The sequence below is a fragment of the Camelus dromedarius genome, chromosome 18 (genome assembly GCF_036321535.1).
Source record: "Camelus dromedarius isolate mCamDro1 chromosome 18, mCamDro1.pat, whole genome shotgun sequence".
In the NCBI taxonomy this organism is placed as follows: Eukaryota; Metazoa; Chordata; class Mammalia; order Artiodactyla; family Camelidae; genus Camelus; species Camelus dromedarius.
In genome coordinates, this window is record NC_087453.1 from 25,821,790 (window position 1) to 25,841,902 (window position 20,113).

Sequence of the window (20,113 nt, forward strand, 5' to 3'; positions counted from 1 at the left end):
TGGCAAAGCTGCGGAGAAGCAGGAAAACCTAGACACTGCCGGTGGGACTATAAATGCTACAACCAGTTTGGAGACCGATTTGGCAGGAACTAGTGAAATTGAAAACGCACGTCTCCTTCAACTCAGCAATTCCACTTCTGGGTGTATTTCCAGAGAAAGCTTCCCACAAGTGCACAGGGGCTCGGTCAGGCCTTGTCTGTGATAGTGAAAAATCAGACACAGCCTACATGTCCTTCAGCAAGAGAACGGATGAAAATTAATGCCGCAGGTTCCTATATTAAAATACTATAAAGCAGATGCACATATGTGTATACCAACAGTGGCTAGAAGTAAGAAAGCATAAGGCTGAGTGAAAAAAAGCAAAACTTTGTACATTGGAAATAAAATTAAAGTGACCATCACACACAAAGCAACGCTCTGTCTTGAGTATGGATACATATATACGTAAGGTATTAAAAACGGGCTGGAAGGAATCAGTTTCTGTGTAGAAGTGGTTAACTTTAATTGAATTGTCTAATTCTTTCATAAGAAAAAAGACTTGAAGCAAATATGACCATATGTTAATTGTCAATTTGGAGTGGTGTGAACTTGGATGTTATAATTCCCTGTAATTTTTAGAACATTTTAATTTCTTAAGAAAAAAACATAAAATTCCAAGGTAAAGGAAAGGTAACTCACAAATCAGACAGTACAGACTGACCTTATTAATTGCCCTGGGCACTTAATGTTAGGGCTGTTCACTCATCGCACTTACTTTTGTACTTCTCCAGCATCGTTTTATTTCTCAGCGGTTGCCTTTTAGAGGCCTCTGTCCCCTGTGCTTTGCATCTGTTCGTCATTAAGATGAAAGGTGACAACATGGGTGATTCATCCAGTTTTCGCTTTCAGATGTAAACATGTACAGACGTAGATGTGATTTCCAAAGCACCTGACCAGACCATTCACCCTTTGAAGTATTAATTTGGATTAAATATCTTGATGTTCACAACTCCCTGCCCCTCTTATGAGTATGTGGTTTTTGTCCTTTAAAGAACAGTTGCAAATTCTAAAACGTATAAACCATCGGGGTTGCAATCAGGCAAAAGGAGGCTTAAGCTGGTTGATTTTTTTTTTGACATTAATTTTATGTTATTAATAAGATAGGAAGTAAGTTGCCTCCAAGGTTGGTATTATTCCTGGGAGGGTTGCAGACAGATGCAACCAGAAAGAGGAATCTAAGCAGGTTGCTGTTGGGGTGAGTGAATTGAGGCCCTTCACTTGCAGGGCAGTAATCAAGATGTTCTTGGACAGCAAGGGGGTAGGAGAAATGCCAAGTGTGAAAAAGAGGGGAAAGGAAGAGAGGATTGTCTCAGAGCAGGCGAACAAATCCATGGAAGGGTTACCAAAAGCGAAACAACAAAAGTCTGTAGAAATGTTATTTATACCACAGACTGGGATTATTTCTGGCATCAAAACTCAGCTCCACCCCCACCCCAGGGATGGGCAGTGGAACATCTCACTGTTGACCCAGACATATCTGCCTCACTCCTCCAGCATCAGCTCGTGTGTGCACTGTATTCATGATATCTGTAGTCACATCATGGATTGTGTAATCCAGGGCCCTTCTGAGAGTGCAAGAGGGTGCTATTAATAATTAATTAAGACAACAGGCAATAAACCAGGGTTGTCCTGGGCAAACCTGCCAGTCACCCTGGTGAATACTGGTCACCCTAGTAATAACACACAAATAAACAAATCATCTATCGTTAGATGCTGTTAGGTTTGTATAGGAAGTATAAGGCAAACAAGGGAGTTAGGGACAGCCAGGGTCTAGGGGAGTGGAAGAAGTACAATTTTAAATAAAGTGGTCAAGGAAAGTATGGTAGACTGAATAATTGTTCACCAGTAATCTCTGCCTCTCCCTACAGTAGACTTTTCCATCATTCTTTAGAAATCAGGCTTGGCCATACAACTTAACAATAGCAATGATATGTGAACAGAAGTGACAGGGCTCACTCAGTGACCATCTTCACTGTGCTCTTTTCCCTCCGCTGCACAGTCACTAAGCAATACTGAGACAGTGGCTGCCCCCGTGGCCTGGGTTCCAGGGTAAGGGCAAGGATGATAGAGATCTGCTTGTAGTATGACACAGAGTGCAAGTAATAAGAAATAATCCCTTGTTGTTTTATGCCCACTGAGAGTTGGGGCTTGCTTGTTATGTAGCATAACCCAGCCCAGCCTAACTAATACAGAAAGCCTCACTGAGGACGTCACATCTGAGCAGAGACAGGAAGGTGGGGAGGAAACCAAGCATGCAGACGTGTGGAGAAAGCATGTTCCACGTGGAGGAACAGCAAGTACACCGGTTCTGAAGAGGGAATGATAGTTCTTGATGTACTCAAGAATCAGGAGAGAAGCGGATTTCTCGAGCAAACGATGCAAGGCAATCTAGCACCAGTCTCAGTTCCATGAAGCCTGTAGGGCTGGAGGTAGGACTTCTTCTTGTTCATCCAGTGATCCTGTTCACTCCTCTTCTCCTGCACAGAATACGGAGTCGGGTGGCAGGAATGAGAGGAATAGAAGAGGGTATTGAGGAAAAGGAAGTGAGATCTGGAGCAGGAGGATGCAGCCTAGCAGAGCGGGGCCCCAGATCCTTGGGCCACAGCCCCTAATATGCTAAAATTGGTGTCACCTGTGTAGAGACCTTCTGACAACTGTCATGAAGGAGATGAGTCACTGCAGCCAAAGTGTGCCAATAAGTGACCACTGATGACCAGGACATGCCCCCTCCTCCCACTCACTTTGTCCTCATGCCCGTGACTTTTTCCTAGAGCCACACGGAACCCAGGGAGCCTCCAACAGACAAACCATGGCAGCAGGGCCACTCTCAGGAGTGTGCCGTGCAGCGCCCTAAGAGAGGGGTGGCTCCCTCTCCAAGCAACACAGGCGACCATACAAACCACATATTCCTTCTTTCCTTAAATCCTGATAACTCTCCGTATTTTTTATTAAGTCTCAGCTCTGTACAACCTTAGAATCACAGATCCTCCCAATTAGCAGTTGCTGGTAAAAGAAACTGTGGACAAATAAGGCAGAGTGGGTGGCTACTGATGCTGGTGCACGAAAGAGACAGAATTCTAAATATCAAATCCACTTAAAGGAAACTTGTTAAAGTTGAAGGCTAAAGTGTTTCATAGAGAGAAAATCCTGCAGTGCATTTATCAACCACAGAAGTAGCCGTGGAAGATTCGCTGGAAGAAACCCCCATTAAATACCTGGGCTTCTGAAGGCTAATGGCATCTCGCAGAACGCAACCATTAATCTCCTGCTCCCTGCTAACTGTTGGTCTTGGATTACTGAACTCCAATTAGCGTCTATGACTCCTAAAGACATAAACATATTTTTAGATTTATAAGAATGTCAAACATCTTTTTGTTATCTCTTCTCTCCTTGGTTGAAAGAAAATTTAACAAACAGATGCTCTGATGGCTAGGTGACCTTGAAGCAATGCACACAAAAGCATTGTTAGATCGAGTCCCGGCCTTCTCCCTTTCTTCTGGCAAATCCTAAAGAAATCTATTCATGCTGGAAAGCATATTGAAGTAAAAAAGAAATTTCATCCAGTTTAAATAATGCTAAAATCATTGGAACTCGGGAGGAAGAAAGCCATCTCAAGGTCTGAGAGGGAAGGAATGTATGGCGCGAATAAGAACCAGCAAGAAGGGCGTTCACTGTGTGGGGACGGATAGCCAAGTGCCTCGGGGAACACAAGGCAAGTCAGTGACAATGCAGTGCGCCTCAGCATTCACTTCCCACTCCTTCCACAATTCTTCGAGCCAGTGTTCCTCTCTGGGGGGAGCACTATTGGCATTCGGGGAAGGATGGTTCTTTGATGCATGGGACTGTCCTGTGCCTTGCAGAATGTTTGCATCCCTGACCCTGCTCACTAAATGCAAGCAGCACTTCCCAATCACTGACACAAAAACATCCCCAGTGTGTCCCTAGAGTAAACATCACTGTCCCCAGTTGAGACCCCTACAAGTCTGAGCTCTAGCAACAGGTAGAATAAGATGGGGTTTGAATATAGCTGTGAGGATGCACTGCTGAGCAGGAACTGAGCGACTTTATCAAAGATCCATCATTCTGTCCACGTGTAGGTGCATCAGGAAAAGAATTGATTAGCTTTATATCCTGGTGAAGAAACAGTATGTGTCCAAAAGTCCACAATGGCCACATGATTAGAGAGATGGCTTTGTAGTTGGTAGTAAAACAAATGTTAAAAGGAAATCAAAGACCGAAATGAACCAGAGACAGTATTCAAAAGAACTGTCCTAGTAAATAGCTCAACCCGCATTGTCACTGCTCTTCTGGAAAGGAGAGGGAGGGTTTCTTTGAAGATGGATTGCAGTCTGCCTGACACTTGCATGAAAAATAGAGGAGACTGGCTAATTTTTTTAGGTTCTTTCATGGACGCTGAATTTCAAAAATTAAATGGCATATAAAAATGAAGCCCAGGTGAAAAATTGTAAATCTGCGTACCAGAGTGATTGACCAGTTGCTTAATAAGTCCGTGCTCAGCTACAAGGAGGGTTCTGTATAAATGGCTGCCCCCGGTGGGCAGTTTCAGGAACTCTCCACCTTTCCAAGTGTACTGGGAACTCTCCCTTCTCTCCTACATTCTTCTCCTTAACCCTTCTCAGCCCCTGGCTTCCTGCCTTATACCCCAGGACCAGATCATCCATGGGGGAGAAGGCGGGAAGGGGCACCTCACCCTGCCGCTGTGGGACCCTTGCGCCTCACCCCCTGGCTCCCTGTAGCAGTACCACCTGTTAGCAAGTACGTCTGACAAGCTCTGGACTAAGGCTATTTTTGCTTGTTTTAACATTAAAGTAGGCTACTCAGAGAGATTTTAACAACTATTCCTCCAGAAGTTTGTTTTTAATATTTTTCTCAAAACAATCTGAAACTCAGAGAATACTTGCAAGTACAAGTAATTTTTTTTCATGAATTATTTGAGTAAGTTGCCAATCTAATGCCCATCACCACTGATTTTCCTACAAAACCAGGACATTCTCCTACGTAACCCCAGTGAAACCATCAAAATCAGGAAGGTAACTGATACGTTACTACCGTCAGACCCCGTTCAAGAGTCCCAAGAATGTTCTGCAGCGAAAGCAGCCAGAGGAAGGAGGTGCTGCATTTGGTTGTCCTGTCTCTGTAGTCTCCGTCAGCCTGGAACAGTTGCTCAGTCTTTCCTAGGTTTTAGGAACTTCTAAAGAGTACAGGCCAGTCATTTTGCAGAGTGTCCCTCAATTTGGTTTTGTCTGCTGCTTCCCCGTATTTGCTTCAGGTGATGCACCTTAGGCAGGACTATCTGAGAAGTGATGCTGGGCTTGTGTATATCTTGTGAGTATTTTTCAGTCATTTGATGTCTAGAAGTATGTCTCCTCTTCCTAGTGAAGGTCCCCCTATCTCAGGTGAAGACACAGTCTTCAGCATCCTCTATGTATCTTGTAGCAACTTGCAATGAGTTACATTTATATCATCAACTTTCTGTACATGTTTGTTGAGTTAGTGAATGCTTGTCCACGTGTGGTCCTGCATGCGTGTGTCTCACAGAACACGTGCCCACGTTCGTTTTGGATACCCTACTGCTTTGGATCATGTACTTCTCCATTCCTTGCATTACCATGGAAGTTCTAAGACAGAGGTCACTTAGTAAAACTCTTCTTTTGTAGATGAGAAAGCTGAAGCTCAGGAAGATGACGTATCTAGCTGGTAGCAAAACTAGAGTCAAAACCCCCCATCCTATCTCCTTTTCTAAAACTCCACCCACATGCATGATTCAACTTTCTTCATCATTAGCAAGTAGAAATATTTTTATTATAGCTGCTAATTGAGTTAGCAAAGGTGGGGGTGTTTGTGGAATTAAACCTAGTAACTTCCTAAGCTTATATCATAGTGAAAAAAGGAAAATATATTTTGCTTTAAAGTGTGAAACTTTAAAGAATAAAACTGATAGCTATATGAGGAATTCTGCAACTTGCGAATTAATCTTTTGAATAGTCTTTTCTGGAACACACTGAAAGGAACATTCTTTGTTTCAAAATACCTAAGAGATTTCTATGTTAAGAATTAGGGTGCCCAGAGAGGTACAGAAAGTTTGATCAAGAACTAGTTAGATCAATTCTGGTTTCTTATTGTCTATTATTATTTTTTTAAACATTTTTATTGAGTTATAGTCATTTTATTTTATTGTCTATTATTAAATCACTTAGTTTACTTGTTACTTGTCCTCTAAAAAGCACAAAGGTGGTCATTTTAATTTAGAGGTAAAGAGTCTATAGGATTATTGTGGGGAGTAGAAAAAGAAAATGTTTGAACTGTGTAAATACCCAGACCGTCTGCATTCAGGGTATTCACTGTGTTTATGCTGTGGATCCCTTTGGTATCTGGTAAAACCTCTCAACCCATTCTCAGAATAATGTTTTTAAATACATAAAGTGAAATCTATAGGATTACTAAGGAAAATGTAGTTATTAAAATATTTAAAGAACAAGTATATGAATATTGTCATGGTTAATAATGCTTTTTAATTAATGCTTGCATGATAAGATCCAGTGTCAGAACTCATAACTATGGTAATTTCAAAGCAGCGTGTCAGTCTACCTGGGCTGCCACAATCAAGCACCATAAACTGGGTGGCTCACACAACAGAAATGTATTTTCTCACAGTTCTGGAGGCTGGAAGTCTGAGATCAGGGTGCCTGCATGGTCAGGTTGAGGTGAAGACTCTCTGGCTTACAGAAGGCCACCTTTTCATTGGGTCCTCACATGCTCACATGGCCTTCCCTTGGTTTTTGCCCATGAAGGGGGTGAGAGGGGGAAAGAGAGAGAGAGGGAGATCTTTTCCTCTTCTTGTAAGGCCACCACTGCTATCTGGTTAGGGCCTCACCCTTATGACCTCATTTAACCTTAACAATCTCCTAAAAGCCCCACCTCCAATTATAGTCTCATTGGGGATTAGGGCTTCAACATATGAATCTTGGAGGGACGTGGTTTGGGCCATAGCATAGTGATAAGCATAAATGATATTTTAAAACATCTTTAACAAACACTAATAGGAAATAAAAATAGCTATGATCTGCTGGTAAAAGTCACAGGTACTGCTGCTAATATGTGTGTTGCCTACATTCATCGTGGAAGGAAATGCTTAATTGCAGGTAGAGGTAAAAGAAAATAAGATGGGATTTTTTCCCATCCTAGTTCACAGCCACCCTGAATTTCTCTATAAGGACTCCCAGGTTAAGAACGTTGATATATGCAAGTAAGATGTTCTTATTTCGAGCAAACAAGTGGCGTAATGGAAATAGATTCTGAAATCAGCTGCCGTCGCCAGTTACTCAGGAACAGCAAGTGTGTTAAATTGAAGAGACAGCATCTGGTCTTGCCTTGCTTTCTGATATTTTAAAGTATGTGTTTGAGTATTGGAATGTGTTTTGTCTTGCAGATACCTGTAACCTAAATACTGAACAAAATGATTGCTGGACCTCTGAGAACTCCTGTCTTGACCCTTCTGTGAAGGGCCAGCCAGAGACCAAGCTGCAGGATGATGGACTTCGGCAGTCTCTGGATACATTCTATGAAGCGTTTGGCCATCCACAGGCGGCCTCTGGAAATCCACTCTCCGCGTCTGTCTGCCGGTGCCTGTCTCAGAAAATCAGCGAACTGAAGGGCCAGGAGAACCAGAAGTACACCCTCCGCAGTTTGCAGATGGCCCGGGTCATCTTCAGCCGGGACGGCTGCTCAGCCTTGCAGAGGCGTTCCAGGGCCGCCCACTTCTACCCATCAGGAGAAGGAAGTGAGTCTCTGGAGGATGAAAAGCTGACCCCAGGACTTTCAAAAGATGTTATTCATTTCCTCTTGCAGCAGAATATTATGAAAGACCCATGACTGGTGCCTGGTGGTGGGAGCAGGCACGTGGAAGGTAGCCTCGGGGCTGATACCGCTGGTGCACCACCCAGAACCCCTCAGGTCTCCCGCCAGCCCCGTGTACCCGGCTCCCAGCTAAGTGCTTTGCTTGCGAAGGCTGCCATCTGTCATCTGGTCCTGGAGCCACTTCAGCCCATATGGAGAGCCAGCAGTGTCTGGGGACTTTATTGCCTCTGTGGCCACCCGACCTCCCACCCAAACCTACCACTCCCTTTGACCTAAGGCCAGTGACCAGCTGGTGTAGGAGTCCAAAAACCCAGCTTCATTGCCTCCGGGAAGGACATGCTTTGAGGTATAATTCAGTTCCAGAGCTCCCCTCCTGGTCAGCCCAAGGCTGGGGCTTCTCGTGAAGTCTTGATCTTGCCTGGCTCCTTCTCTTCCCCTGCCCTCCTTCTCCCATTCACTTACTGGTGTCCCCTGGGAGCTTTTCCTTAATAAATGTCTTGTACCTGAATCCTTGACTCAGAGTTTACTTCTGGAAGAACCCAACCTAAGAGGACAGAATTTCATTCAATGACTTTTTGGAAAGATACAAAGCCCTGTGCTGAATCAAGTATAAGAATTTTATCAAGTTGTAAAACTGTGACCATGTGATTGAGAACGTATGTCCCGAAATAATACAAAGATTTAAATACGGTTCCCCGAAGTGCATCACATCTTAATCCTACCCTCACCTCTCCAAAGTCAGAAATTCCTGTTTTATAGCACTATCCGGGTGTGCAAGGAACATTTGAACCATCTAAAATAACAGCTGAGATTCTCAAATTAAAAAAAAAAAAAAATCTTTTCTTCTCCACCAGATTGCAAATGTGAAAGATGAGAAAAAAACCAATGTGTGCCACCCACCAGAGATCGCGTCGGCTCAGTTACATTATGGTAGGCTGGTGGATGCGACCTTGTCAATTTGTGGTGGAAGAGAAAAAGGAATCCTTTGTGCAAGTGGACTTCTTCCTCTCATTAATTTTACCTTCTGTCTGCCTGCTGCCAGCGCCCTCTGTCACCCTCCGAACAGTTGGCCTCTCACCCCTGTCCTGTCCTTGCTTCGCCAGGGAGCAGCTTTAAATAGCCCGGGCTGGCAGGTGCTCTGTTCCTCAGCAGCGTCCTGACCCCCGTTACAGGATTCGGTTGGTAGGATGACATCACCTGGCACTAAGCTCTCTGATATTGTGGTTGGCAGTCTCCCGCTCATCTCTCCCTTGACGGTCCTTCAAACAAATTACTCTGCCAGAAAGGTTATATCACTTGATCTGGGGAACAACAAGAGAAGTTGGCAATACCAAGATTTGGAGAAATTTTAAGTGAAATTTAATTGGCATAAGACTCCAGAAGATTCCAGAAAGCAGATGATACAAATAGATCTTCTTACAAGTGTATGCTAAGAGTGAGCGTGCCCTCTCTGGCCAGGTCTCTTGGGAACTCTGGAATGGAGAGAGAAGCCTTTTAATAGTCAGGAATTACATACTGAGGTTTCCGGTTCTGGGATGATCAGAGGTAAGAAACAGGATCCACAATGAAGTGCAGAGGCACCTCTGGAAGGAGACTTAAATGGTAGGGAATGCAAAATGAATAGGTCTTGAGAGACCAGGACTCCAGGTTCTCCTCTGACAAGCAATTGTCTGCATCTTTCTCCATGGGCTCCTCCGATTCCAGCTGGCCTCCAGATAACTATGAAACCAGCGGGACTTACCTTTGAAAATCTATAGGGGTTGAATTTTGAAGTTGCTAGTTTTACTGTTTTTTGATGTGAAGCAAATTCATAGATGCTTTTGAAGAATGCTGTAGTTTTTAGCATTATTCAGCCCCTGAAATGTTGGCGATTGGTTTCCATGACTACCAGCAGAATGAAACTGGATTATTTTATACAGTTTTTAAGGGACAAAAGATCCAAGCTATTTGAATCTCCATGCTGGCAAGCAGCAGCTTCTATTTGGCAATGAGATTTTAGTATCAGTGACTTTGTAAACTTTATTTATGTCAGTGCTGTGGATGCTCAGAAAAAAGGTAAACTCTGAAAGCAGAGAATTTCGAAGTCTAAAAGCCAGAATCACTTTAGGGTGAAAAAAGAGTGTGGTGTGTGTTTGTTTGTATCTGAGTAAGTGCTTGTGACAGGTCGGTACAAAATATTTGATTCCTTGCAGTCTGGCCCCTTAATTTGATCTTCATGAGGTTAGGATGGCATTTTCCATTTATCTCTGTTTACCCTTAATAAAGACAAAGAGATAAAGATATTAAGGCTTTAGCCTCTGGCATTATTGTCTAATTCTGCCCTACAGATCACTTCACTGACATCTCATCATCCTGTGAACTGACTTATCTAGGATACGATCTGTGATCTTTTCAGAGGTCTCTGAGGATGGACTTGCTGGCAGGAGCATCAGAACTCGAAGGAAGAGAACCACTACCAGTGTTTTAAGTTCATGTAACTGTCATTCACTTCAAAGTCTGTTTCTTTGCATGACTTACGTATGTAATAGACCTTGTTACTAGTACTTAGCACAAAACAATACAGTGATACTTTAAAACTTTTTTAAAGCTTACTTTTAAAACTTGTAATCACATGTAAAAGTGTTTATAATCACATGTAAAAGTGAACATCTTAAAGATTTTACCACCTGAACCCACCTGTGCAACCAGCATCCGGCTCAAGCAACAGGCATTACCAGCCCGCTCAGGCAGCCTTCTCCTGAGAGGACAGTTTCGTCTTTGAAGAACTGATGAGAATGGTTTTCTCAGGTCAGTGTTCTTGAACTACTGATAGTACACAAGAGAATTGCAGGTGCTACATGGACAAACAATGTTTATTTCCTTTGTTATCTATTCGATTTAACATGTTAGAAAAATAGGCTACGTCTGATCTATGCTTTCATGGATATTACATAGGCTACATCTAATGTAAGCATTTAACATTTTAAAGTGAATTGAATTGTTACCAAACCCAGGTTTGGCTGCTCACCACTTGAAAGTCAATATTCGAGAGACAAGTATTGGTTAGAAAGGAAAGGTTGCTTTATTCAAGAGGCCGACAACCTGGTGAGAAAGTGGACTCATGTCCAAAAACCAGCTCCAAAGATTCTGCCAGAACATAAACGTTGCTAAAGAGAGAAACGGAAGTTAATCATTTGGGGAAGGGGGTCAGAGTCTTCGTTATGTTCCACTGTGTTCACACTTTCTTCTGATTGGCTGATGGTGGGGTAGGAGGGCGGTGTTCCCAGAATCTAGTACTCAGCCTGAAGTTACCTTCCTCCATCTGGGTGGGGCCTTAGTTCCTACAGAGGGCTCAAAGGCATTGTTATATATATTCCTTGAGGAGGAACGAGGACCCTGCCCTATTGCTGCACTGAGCTGCTTCTTGACTGCTCCACCCTTGTCTCTGCATTCCCTCACCTCCCTGACTAGCAACTGTTTGAAACTGCCCTTAGAAACTCAGTCAAGGAGGCTGAATGAAGCCTATTTCCTACAAACAAGAAATGGGGAGGACAGGAATGGTTTGTACCCAGAAGGGCCCCACAGGGTCCTGCTTGGTTTCAGAATTAGTGAAAAAGTTAAATTAATAATAGTGTAGCTAACATACAGACGTGTCAATAATTATAAAAGTGGTATACTGGAAAATGACAGAAATTTGTAATACCATGGGACAGATAATCTATGCTTTCTTCTGTGTCCTAGTCTCTATTCTGCCATCTGTCTCCTGGAATGCTGCAAGCAACTTCCACCAGGTCAAGATGTTGCCGATAGATGCAACCGGCATTCCAGGTTCTTGTCTCGTCCCAGAAAGAATTCAGAGACAAGACTTAGAGGTTAAAACAGGTAAAGTGAGGATTTATTAAAGGATGGATAGTCCACTCGCAGGGGAGAGCGGGCAGGCTCAGGTGAGCGGCTGCCCTGAGTTTCTTTGGCAAGTTAGTTACATAGGGTGTAAAAATGAATGGGCAGAATATTCATTGGGGAGGGAAGGGTTTGGGGTCATATTCCCTGATTATCATCCCAACTCCACCTTCCCAAAGGGAGGAGGGATTTTTGTCCTTATTTAGTCTGGATTGGAAGTGTCATGGCATCGGTGCGTGATGGATACTTCTGATCTGCAAGGCTAATTTTATTGAAATGAGGGCATAATGAGCAAAATGTTACATTCGGACACTAGAAATTTCTGCCTTTTCTCACCTTTCTTCGTTCTTCTCCAGGCCACTTGTCATCCCAAAAGCCATGATCCCTTATCAGCCCCAAGGTTCCTGCTTTTCTTTCTCTGCCCAAGGATCCCTGCTGCTTACATGATGTGTGGTTTCCTGCATTTGGCCTGTGACCCTCCTTTCTGCCCAATTCCTGCCATTTGGTCTGTGTCCCCCTTTCTCTGCTCATGTCGAGCCATCTGCCTGCTCTAACAAACCCACATCTACCTTTGCCTCTCTTTACCTCGCAGCCATAGTGCAAATCCCTTTAAAAAGCAAACCATGCATCAGTAGCCAGCAAATTAAAGAGAAGAATGTAGCCTTGTCAAACATGAAAACAGTTTTAACTCTACAATGGTTAAAGCAACAAGGAAACAAAAATAGACAAAGAAAAAGAGTTCAGTCCGTAAATGGATATAAATGCAGATGGAAACTGAATATATGATGAAGGTAGCATTTCAAATCCATAAGGAAAAGGTGGAATTTAAAGCAAATGGTCTTAGAATTCTTGGCTCCCCACCCTGGAGGAGGAAAGTAAAAAAGGTTAGATTCCTCATCTCACTCCTGGTATCAAAATGAATTCCGATGGATTAAAGATTTCAATTTTTTTTAAATCATAAAAATGCTAGAATGAAAAATGAGTGATATATATATATATATATATATATATATACACACACACACACATAGATAAGAGAGATCTAGATACCTTGGGATAGAGAAGATCTTTCTAAGAATGGCACAAAGCCTGAAATTCCTAAAGGAAAAATTTGGTAAAGCTGACCTTCTAGAAATATTCAAATTCTGCAGGCAAAAGAATATTGTCCTAAACAGATCAAAATGAGGAAAAATACTGGGAACACACCTAAGAGAGAGACTTTTTCTTTAACAAACAGAATCCTTACAGATCATTAGAAAAACCACCAAATAAAAAACCTGACAAATGACATGAACCAACAGGTAAAAAATACATACCTAAGTGGCTAAGAGGCATAAAGTCTTGCACAGATACCCTCAAACAGGAAGAACTACAATTTATGAAATTAAATAAATTTCAATTGATTTAAATAAGATACCCTTAGTTGTTTGGGGTTAGTTTTTGTTTCTTGACTTTTGTATTCCAGAGGGTGGTAAAACGTTGGAAGGACTCCAGTGCTGGCAGGGGTGCAGGGAGACCCTGACTGACCATCGACGGGAAGGTGAGTTGGCAACGTTTTTCTCGGGGCAACTTGGCAACCTCTATCAAAATGATAAAAGTCTCCCTTGTTTGACCGAACAGCTCATCCATTCTACAACGATGACTGAGCCGGAGCTATGGCAGTGAGCCCGACCTGGAAGGTCTCCTGCTGTCGGTACCTACCCCCCAGGGAGGGTGACAAAGACCAGGTAACTTCAAATAGTGAGAAGTGCTCTGGGGCAATTAAGGTGATGTTGTAGGAGAGCCTCGTGGGGGCACTCTAAACTGGGTGGTCTGAGAAAGACTCTGAAGAAGTGGCTTTTGAACTGAGAGCTGCCGGATTCACCAGAGCCAGCTGCACAAAGCCTGGAGCATCCAAGCAGAGGGAACAGCATGTGCAAAATTAGCATGAAACAGCCTAGCATGAGCGCGAAGTGTCCAGACAGAAGGCAGTTTCTGTGGCTGGGGCACAGTCCGCAGAGGGCAGAGTGGCAGATGAATTTCTAAGCAGGCTGAGGCTTTATCCCTACGGTGCACCCTGAGGGAAACTCAGGATGGAGAAAAACAGGATACTGGCCTCAGACAATTAAGATGCACATCAAAGGAATAATTTCAATGACCCCAGACTCTTGCGTCTTCCCATACAGAGAAAAGCTCTCAAGTCAATAACTTGAGATGTCTGGTTTTTGTGATTAGTGGTAACCTTTTGATGTTGGATTACATGGGTTTTTTTGTTTGTTTGTTTTTTGTTCAGCAAAAACTCCTACATATCCTGGCTCCTCCCTTACCTCTTTGGAACAGTTCCTTAGAGGTCTCTGAGAAGCTGCCTTCCAAGGCTATCGTTCTTAGTAAGGTCCCTGAATGAAACATAATTTGCAGCTTTAAGTTGTGCAAGTTTTTTTCAGTTGATAATGTGAATAGCCACTTGATATAAGTCACGACAGAAATGCAGGTTTTAAAAGATGTTGCCATTTTAAAATTTATATGATTGACCACTTCATATCTATTAGAATGCCTATTATCAAAAAAAAAAACAACTGAAAATAAGAAGTGCTGGAGAGGATGTAGAGAAATTGGAACCCTGGTGCACTGCTGGTAGGAATGTGAAATGGTGCAGTCACTATGGAAAACAATTTAGTGGTTCCTCAAAAAGTTAAACACAGAATTGCCATATGATCTAGTCATTCTACGTCTAGAGAAATATCCAAAAGAATTGAAAGCAGAGACTCAAACGAACGCTTGTTCACCAATGTTCATAGTACCATTATTCACAGTAGCCAAAAGGTAGAAACAATCCAAATACTCATCAACAGGTGAATGGATAAACAAAATGGGATCCATCCACGCATACAATGGAATATTATTCAGCATAAAAAGGAATGAAATCCTGATACATGCTATAACATGGACAAACCTTGAAAACAGTATATGCTAAAAGAAATAAGCCAGACACAAAAGGATGAATATTGTATGATTCCACTGAAGTGAGGCTCCTAGAACAGGCAAATTCGTAGAGACAGAAAGTAGAATCGAGTTGACCAGGGCCTGGGGTCCCCTCCAGGGAATGGACAGTTAGTGTTCAAAGCTTAAAATTTTCTGTTTGGGACGATGACAAAGATCAGGAATGGATGGAGGTGATGGTCGCCCAACATTGTGAATGTATTTCATACACACTCAAGAATGCTTAAAATGGTAAATTTTCTGTTACGTGTATGTTCCCACATTTTATAAACTGCAAAATAAATAACTTTTCCTCCTGAAAAAAAATAAAATAAAATTCATATGATTGGCAAAAAATTAAAAAGATCAGTCCTGTCCAGGGTTAATAAAGATGTTTGTTTTCCAGGGGAAAAACACTTTCCCTATGCATCTGAGAGCTCAGTCTCCTTGAGCAAGTTTACATGCAGAGAAAGAACATACTGAGGTGGTCCAGATGACAGCCCCTTTGGGATGAGTAGGCTTGTGGACCAGAGTCAGGCTTATTTACCTGTTTGCAAGCCACTGGCCTTATTTTCTCATTGCTTTTTTCTTAGATCCCTGCAAGCTGTGCATCAGAGTAAGAATTCTCCAGATCCACCCAAGTGAGTCCTATCCAACTGCTGTCGCACTGGTGGTGCCTTCACAGAAGACACAAGATGTAGGATCCCTCCATCTCTTGTTATTTTGTTCCTCTGCTTCCTTCAGTATTTGCACCTTAATGTCAGATGCCTTAAGCACCCGTTATTATTTCATGAGAATGTAATTCATGTGTATTAAAACTGTGGAAGTGTTCTGATTACTTTTGCAAGATGCCCTGGATCCTGATTTATGCTTGTCGCCACACTGACTCTCTAAAAGTGTGTGGTCCGTTTGGATGTAAAGTGTGGATTCTCAGATATGTGAGTTAGAACTCCTGGCAGCAAGGATGCAGTGCCTAACCCTCCCCTGATTTTCACCTCCTTGTATCCTCAATCCTCTCCCATTTCCTCTCCCTTTTCTGCCATGTATTTACAGGTTTCCTTTATCTTAAAAAAAATTATTAACACACACACACTCATGCACAAAAAAATCCCTTCATTTAATCATGTTGGCCTCTGTCCAGCTCCTCCTCTTCCCTTTGCTCCCATCTTCTGGACTCAAGAAACAGCTAAGTCACAGGATGCTGGAATTTGGAAATAGAGAAGACCCTGAGATGGCTCTGCTGCTGTGCAACCCCAAAAGCGTCACTTACCCTCTCTGGGCTTGAATTTACTTCTCTGCAAATTATAGCTAATAGATGATTATTATGTCTCCGAGTCTTTATGGGGCTCTCGTAAGTTAATGACTATTCAATATGTATGTGTGTAAAATGTGCCTGAAAGCCCAGTGGAATTGTAAGGTGGCCCCGTTTGCTCCATGCTCACTAGTTCGTTATCTTTTTCTAATCTGGCCTCCACGCTACTGCTGCTCAGCCGAAGCCCCTCTCAGCCATGACCGTGGCTGGCACCCACCTCCCTTGAAAATAAGGGCGTTGTTAGTCATCCCCTTAAATCCCAGCAGGGCTTTTAATGTCCCATAGTATGGGTGGTTAGATGAATTATAGCATTTTCACATTATGGACTACTATGCAGCCATAAAAAGAATGAAGAAGTTCTTTTTATTCTGTTGTAGAAATATCTCCAAATTATATTATTAATTGGAGAAAAAGACTCTATATAGTAAACCACCATTTGTTGGGGGGAAATGGAGGCAAAGAGAAATGTTTGTGGATGCCTAAAATATCTTCGGAGACAGCAGAAGAAACATAACTCTTGCTGCCTCCGTGCAGGAGAGCTGGGAGGCTGGAAACAAAGGTGTGTCTGTTAGCTCTGTAACACACCAAAAATGTAGTGGCTGTGGGAGGCAGAAGACTGGCCCCCAGAGATGTCCATGTCCCAATCCCTGAAACCTGGGAATACATTACCTTATATGGCAAAAAGGACTTCGCAGGTGTGATTAAGTTAAGGATCTTGAAATGAGAAGGTCATCCTGGAGTATCCAGGTGGACCTTATGTGATCACAAGGCTCCTTATAAGGGGGACGCAGGAATATCAGAGTCAAAGAAGGAGATGTGACAATGGAAGTAGAGGTCAGAGTGATGCCATTGCTGGAAGGGACCACAGGTAGCTTTCCTTAGCAAGACAAAGAATGGATTCTCCCCTGGAGCCTCCAGAAGTAATGCTTGATTTTCCCCACAGACTCATTATTGGACTTCTGACTTCCAGAACAAATGATACTGTATTTGTGTTGTTTTAAGCCACTGCGGTTGTGCTAATTTGTCGCAGTAGCAGTCAGCAACTAATACAATGGCTCAAATTAACTAACATTTGCTCAGAATCCTAAGGCAAGTTCCAGGAGAAGGTACAGACTCATTTTTCCTGGCTCATCTCCTCTAAATACAACTAAATGCCATGGAAAGAATTTGACAGACAATCATACAAGGACACTTAAAGGTGGAAAGAAGAAGGTGGGCTGGCTAGGGACCTCATGACTTGCAGATCAACACCACAATGAGTTCCCTGGGTTTTCTCTTTATCTCCCATATATCCTGGGCACCAGCCAGCCTATAACCTGAAACCAACAACAGACAATAGACAAAAAAGAAAGAGAGAGAGAGAAAACAAACAAGCAAGAAAGAAAGAGACAGAAGGAGGGAAGGAAGGGAGGGAGGGAGGGAAGGAGAGGGGGAGAGAAGGAAGAAGGAAGAAAACCTGCTCCCTCTGCCTAAAGGACCAGGAAAAGAGAATCACACCGGAGACTTACTGGGGAGACTCACACCCAGGGGCAGCAGCAGGACCAACCCACTCACAGCAGCAGCAAGAAGCAGAAATGAATTTCCAACTCATCTCCATCTCCCTAGTCAGACAGCAGCAGACTGATCTGCCCATAGCAGTGGCAACAGAAAAACACAGGTGGGCCATGCCTTCCTGTGCCCTACCCGATCCGCAGCAGCAGTGGACCCAATCTGCCCACATCGGTGGAAACAGAGAAATCCAGGAACCAAGCTCATCCACTGCCCCTACACCAGGTGATAGCTGGCAGGTCCCTCACCTGCATTAGTAGTGCCAGTGGCAGAAGCAGACCCAGGGCATCACCCTATATCTGCCTAATGATACCAGGCAGCCCAGGGAAGTACCTTTACCCATGTAGGCATCACATGTAGGGATCCAGGGGGAGCTTAAGCAGAACCAGAAGAACAAAGTAGACCAGAACAGCATTGCAAGTGCTCAGGAAACTAAACTATCGTTGAAATGATAGCCTACAAAAATAAATCTTGGGTGGCAAGAGGAAGGGGTTGGAAAAACTAAACAGGGTGGCTGCTTACTAAAATAGAAGATTTATATAAGATCAACAGTCTCCTAACATTGTACACAAAATGTCCAGGATACTATAAAAAAAATCACTTGACACACCAAGAAAAAGGAAAAATCACAACTTGAGTGAGAAAAGATAATCAGCTGACACCAATAGTGAGACGAATCAGATGTTGGAACTCTCTGGCAAAGACTTTAAAGCAGACACCATAAAATAGTTTCAGCAAGTAATTATGAAATCCCTCGAAATGTGAAAAAAAAAATAGAAAACCTCAGCAAAGAAATAGAAGCTACAAAAAAAGAACCAAGTGATTATGGAACTGAAAAGTACAACCATCAGGAAAAAAAACTAGAGTGAAGATGAAAAAAGATGGAATCACTAAACTTGAGGGCAATTCAATCAAATTTACTCAATCTGAAAAACAGAGATAAAAGAGACTGGGGGAAAAGAAGGGACCTGTGGGGACAGTAACAAAAGCTCTAACATCTATATCCTCAGAATCCTAGCAGGAGACAAGAAAGATTGTGGGGCTAAGCAAATATTCAAAGAAATAATGGTGAAAGGTAGAAACCTACATATTCAAGAGCTGCGTGAACCTGAAATGGGATAAAGCTAAAGAAATCCACATCAGAACACATCACAATTAAACTTCTGAAAACCAAAGGAAAGAATCTTAAGGATAACCGAGAGAAATGATGCATTACTTACAGCAGATTTCTCATCCTTAATCACAGAGGCCAGGATGAAGCGGCACACTTTTCAAGGGCTGAAAGAAAGGAACTGACAATCTCCCAAACTCCTGTCCTGTAATTCCAACAGCCCATGGGACACTCTATGCTGATGTAGCCTTGACAACTTAAACAAGATGTATAAAACACCAAGTGTATGCATCCTCTTTCTCCTGGGCTAATAGACTCGTTTAACATGTCTAACTTGTCCAAGGCTTTGACACTTTCTAAGTCACTTAGGAAAAGTGTGGATTCATCATGACTTTCCTTCTAAATACCTTTACTTCACGGCAGCATGCAGTGGTGGTGAGGAGCTGAGACCCGGCAGCCAGACAGCCTGGGTGTGACTCCTGACTTTACCACGTATCAGCATGTGTCCTTGAGCATGTTCCTTAACCTTACGGTGCCTCAGTTTCTTCTTCTGTAAAAGAAATACCTAACTCAGGATGCTCAAAGAAGTTCAGTTTTGTATGGGGTTAGAACAGCACCTTGCACATCACACCTTGGGGGCGTTTTTTGGTAGCTTTTTTGTTGTTGTTGTATAAAAATCTAAATTCTGACATCTGCCTTTTCTTTCTCTTCCCACTGCCATCACCTGCTCCAAGCTTTCATCTCCTTAAGGCCCTCCTCTCGGCTCTCCCTGTTGTCAGCCTCTCCCACACACTGTTGCTACCATATTGGTCTTTCTAAATCCAGTCGGTATTGGAGCTTGTCCTGTTCCCCACAGAAACCTTCCAAGCTCCTTAACATCAACAGAGTGAAGCAGAAACCCAGGTTCGTGCTGTTCTAACCCAGGTATCCTGCTTTCTCCTTGGCTGGTTCTCAGACCTCCCACCCAAGTTCGATGGCCTCTAAAACATTTCATCCCTTCTCCAGCCCCCATGGCTCTACCCTGCTACTCATTTATGCTTTAATCCTGTACAACAGGACCACCCTCTAGCTATTCACGTGTGGACATCTTCCTTCTCCATATAGAAAGTTCCTGAAGGCCAGGGGCACAGAGCTGTGCTGGGTAAATACTGATCAGAACATGAACTTGTCCTGTAGCCACATTTCCTGTTCAGCCTTCTGATGAAGCCAGCTTGACAATTTCCTTTTCTTTCCTACAACAGAGACCATATCATTTAAAACCAGGAGCAAGGGGCAGGGAATGGGAGGTGGATTGGTACCTTCTGAGAAACATCACGGCAGAAGGAAGAGTCCAGCTGTGGGTGTCAGAGGCCACAGTGCTGCCATTAACAAGCTGGATATTCAGCCAG

At 43.1% G+C, this 20,113-nt stretch overlaps 1 protein-coding gene across 6 annotated transcripts in view; it reads left to right on the top strand.

Annotated features, from left to right (window-relative positions):
* The window catches only part of SHLD1 (shieldin complex subunit 1), a 65,823-nt gene extending 49,777 nt beyond the window's left edge, over positions 1-16,046 (top strand). For 2 of the 6 annotated variants that reach the window (XM_064475860.1, XM_064475863.1), the window contains exons 3-7: positions 7,490-10,704; positions 11,638-11,778; positions 13,262-13,336; positions 13,417-13,523; positions 15,348-16,046. In XM_064475860.1, the coding sequence (XP_064331930.1) occupies positions 7,490-7,932 (443 nt within the window). In that variant the 3' untranslated portion in view covers positions 7,933-10,704; positions 11,638-11,778; positions 13,262-13,336; positions 13,417-13,523; positions 15,348-16,046. The other 4 variants (XM_064475861.1, XM_064475862.1, XM_010994543.3 and 1 more) reach the window with 4 other exon arrangements.
* Positions 16,047-20,113: the final 4,067 nt, after the last annotated feature.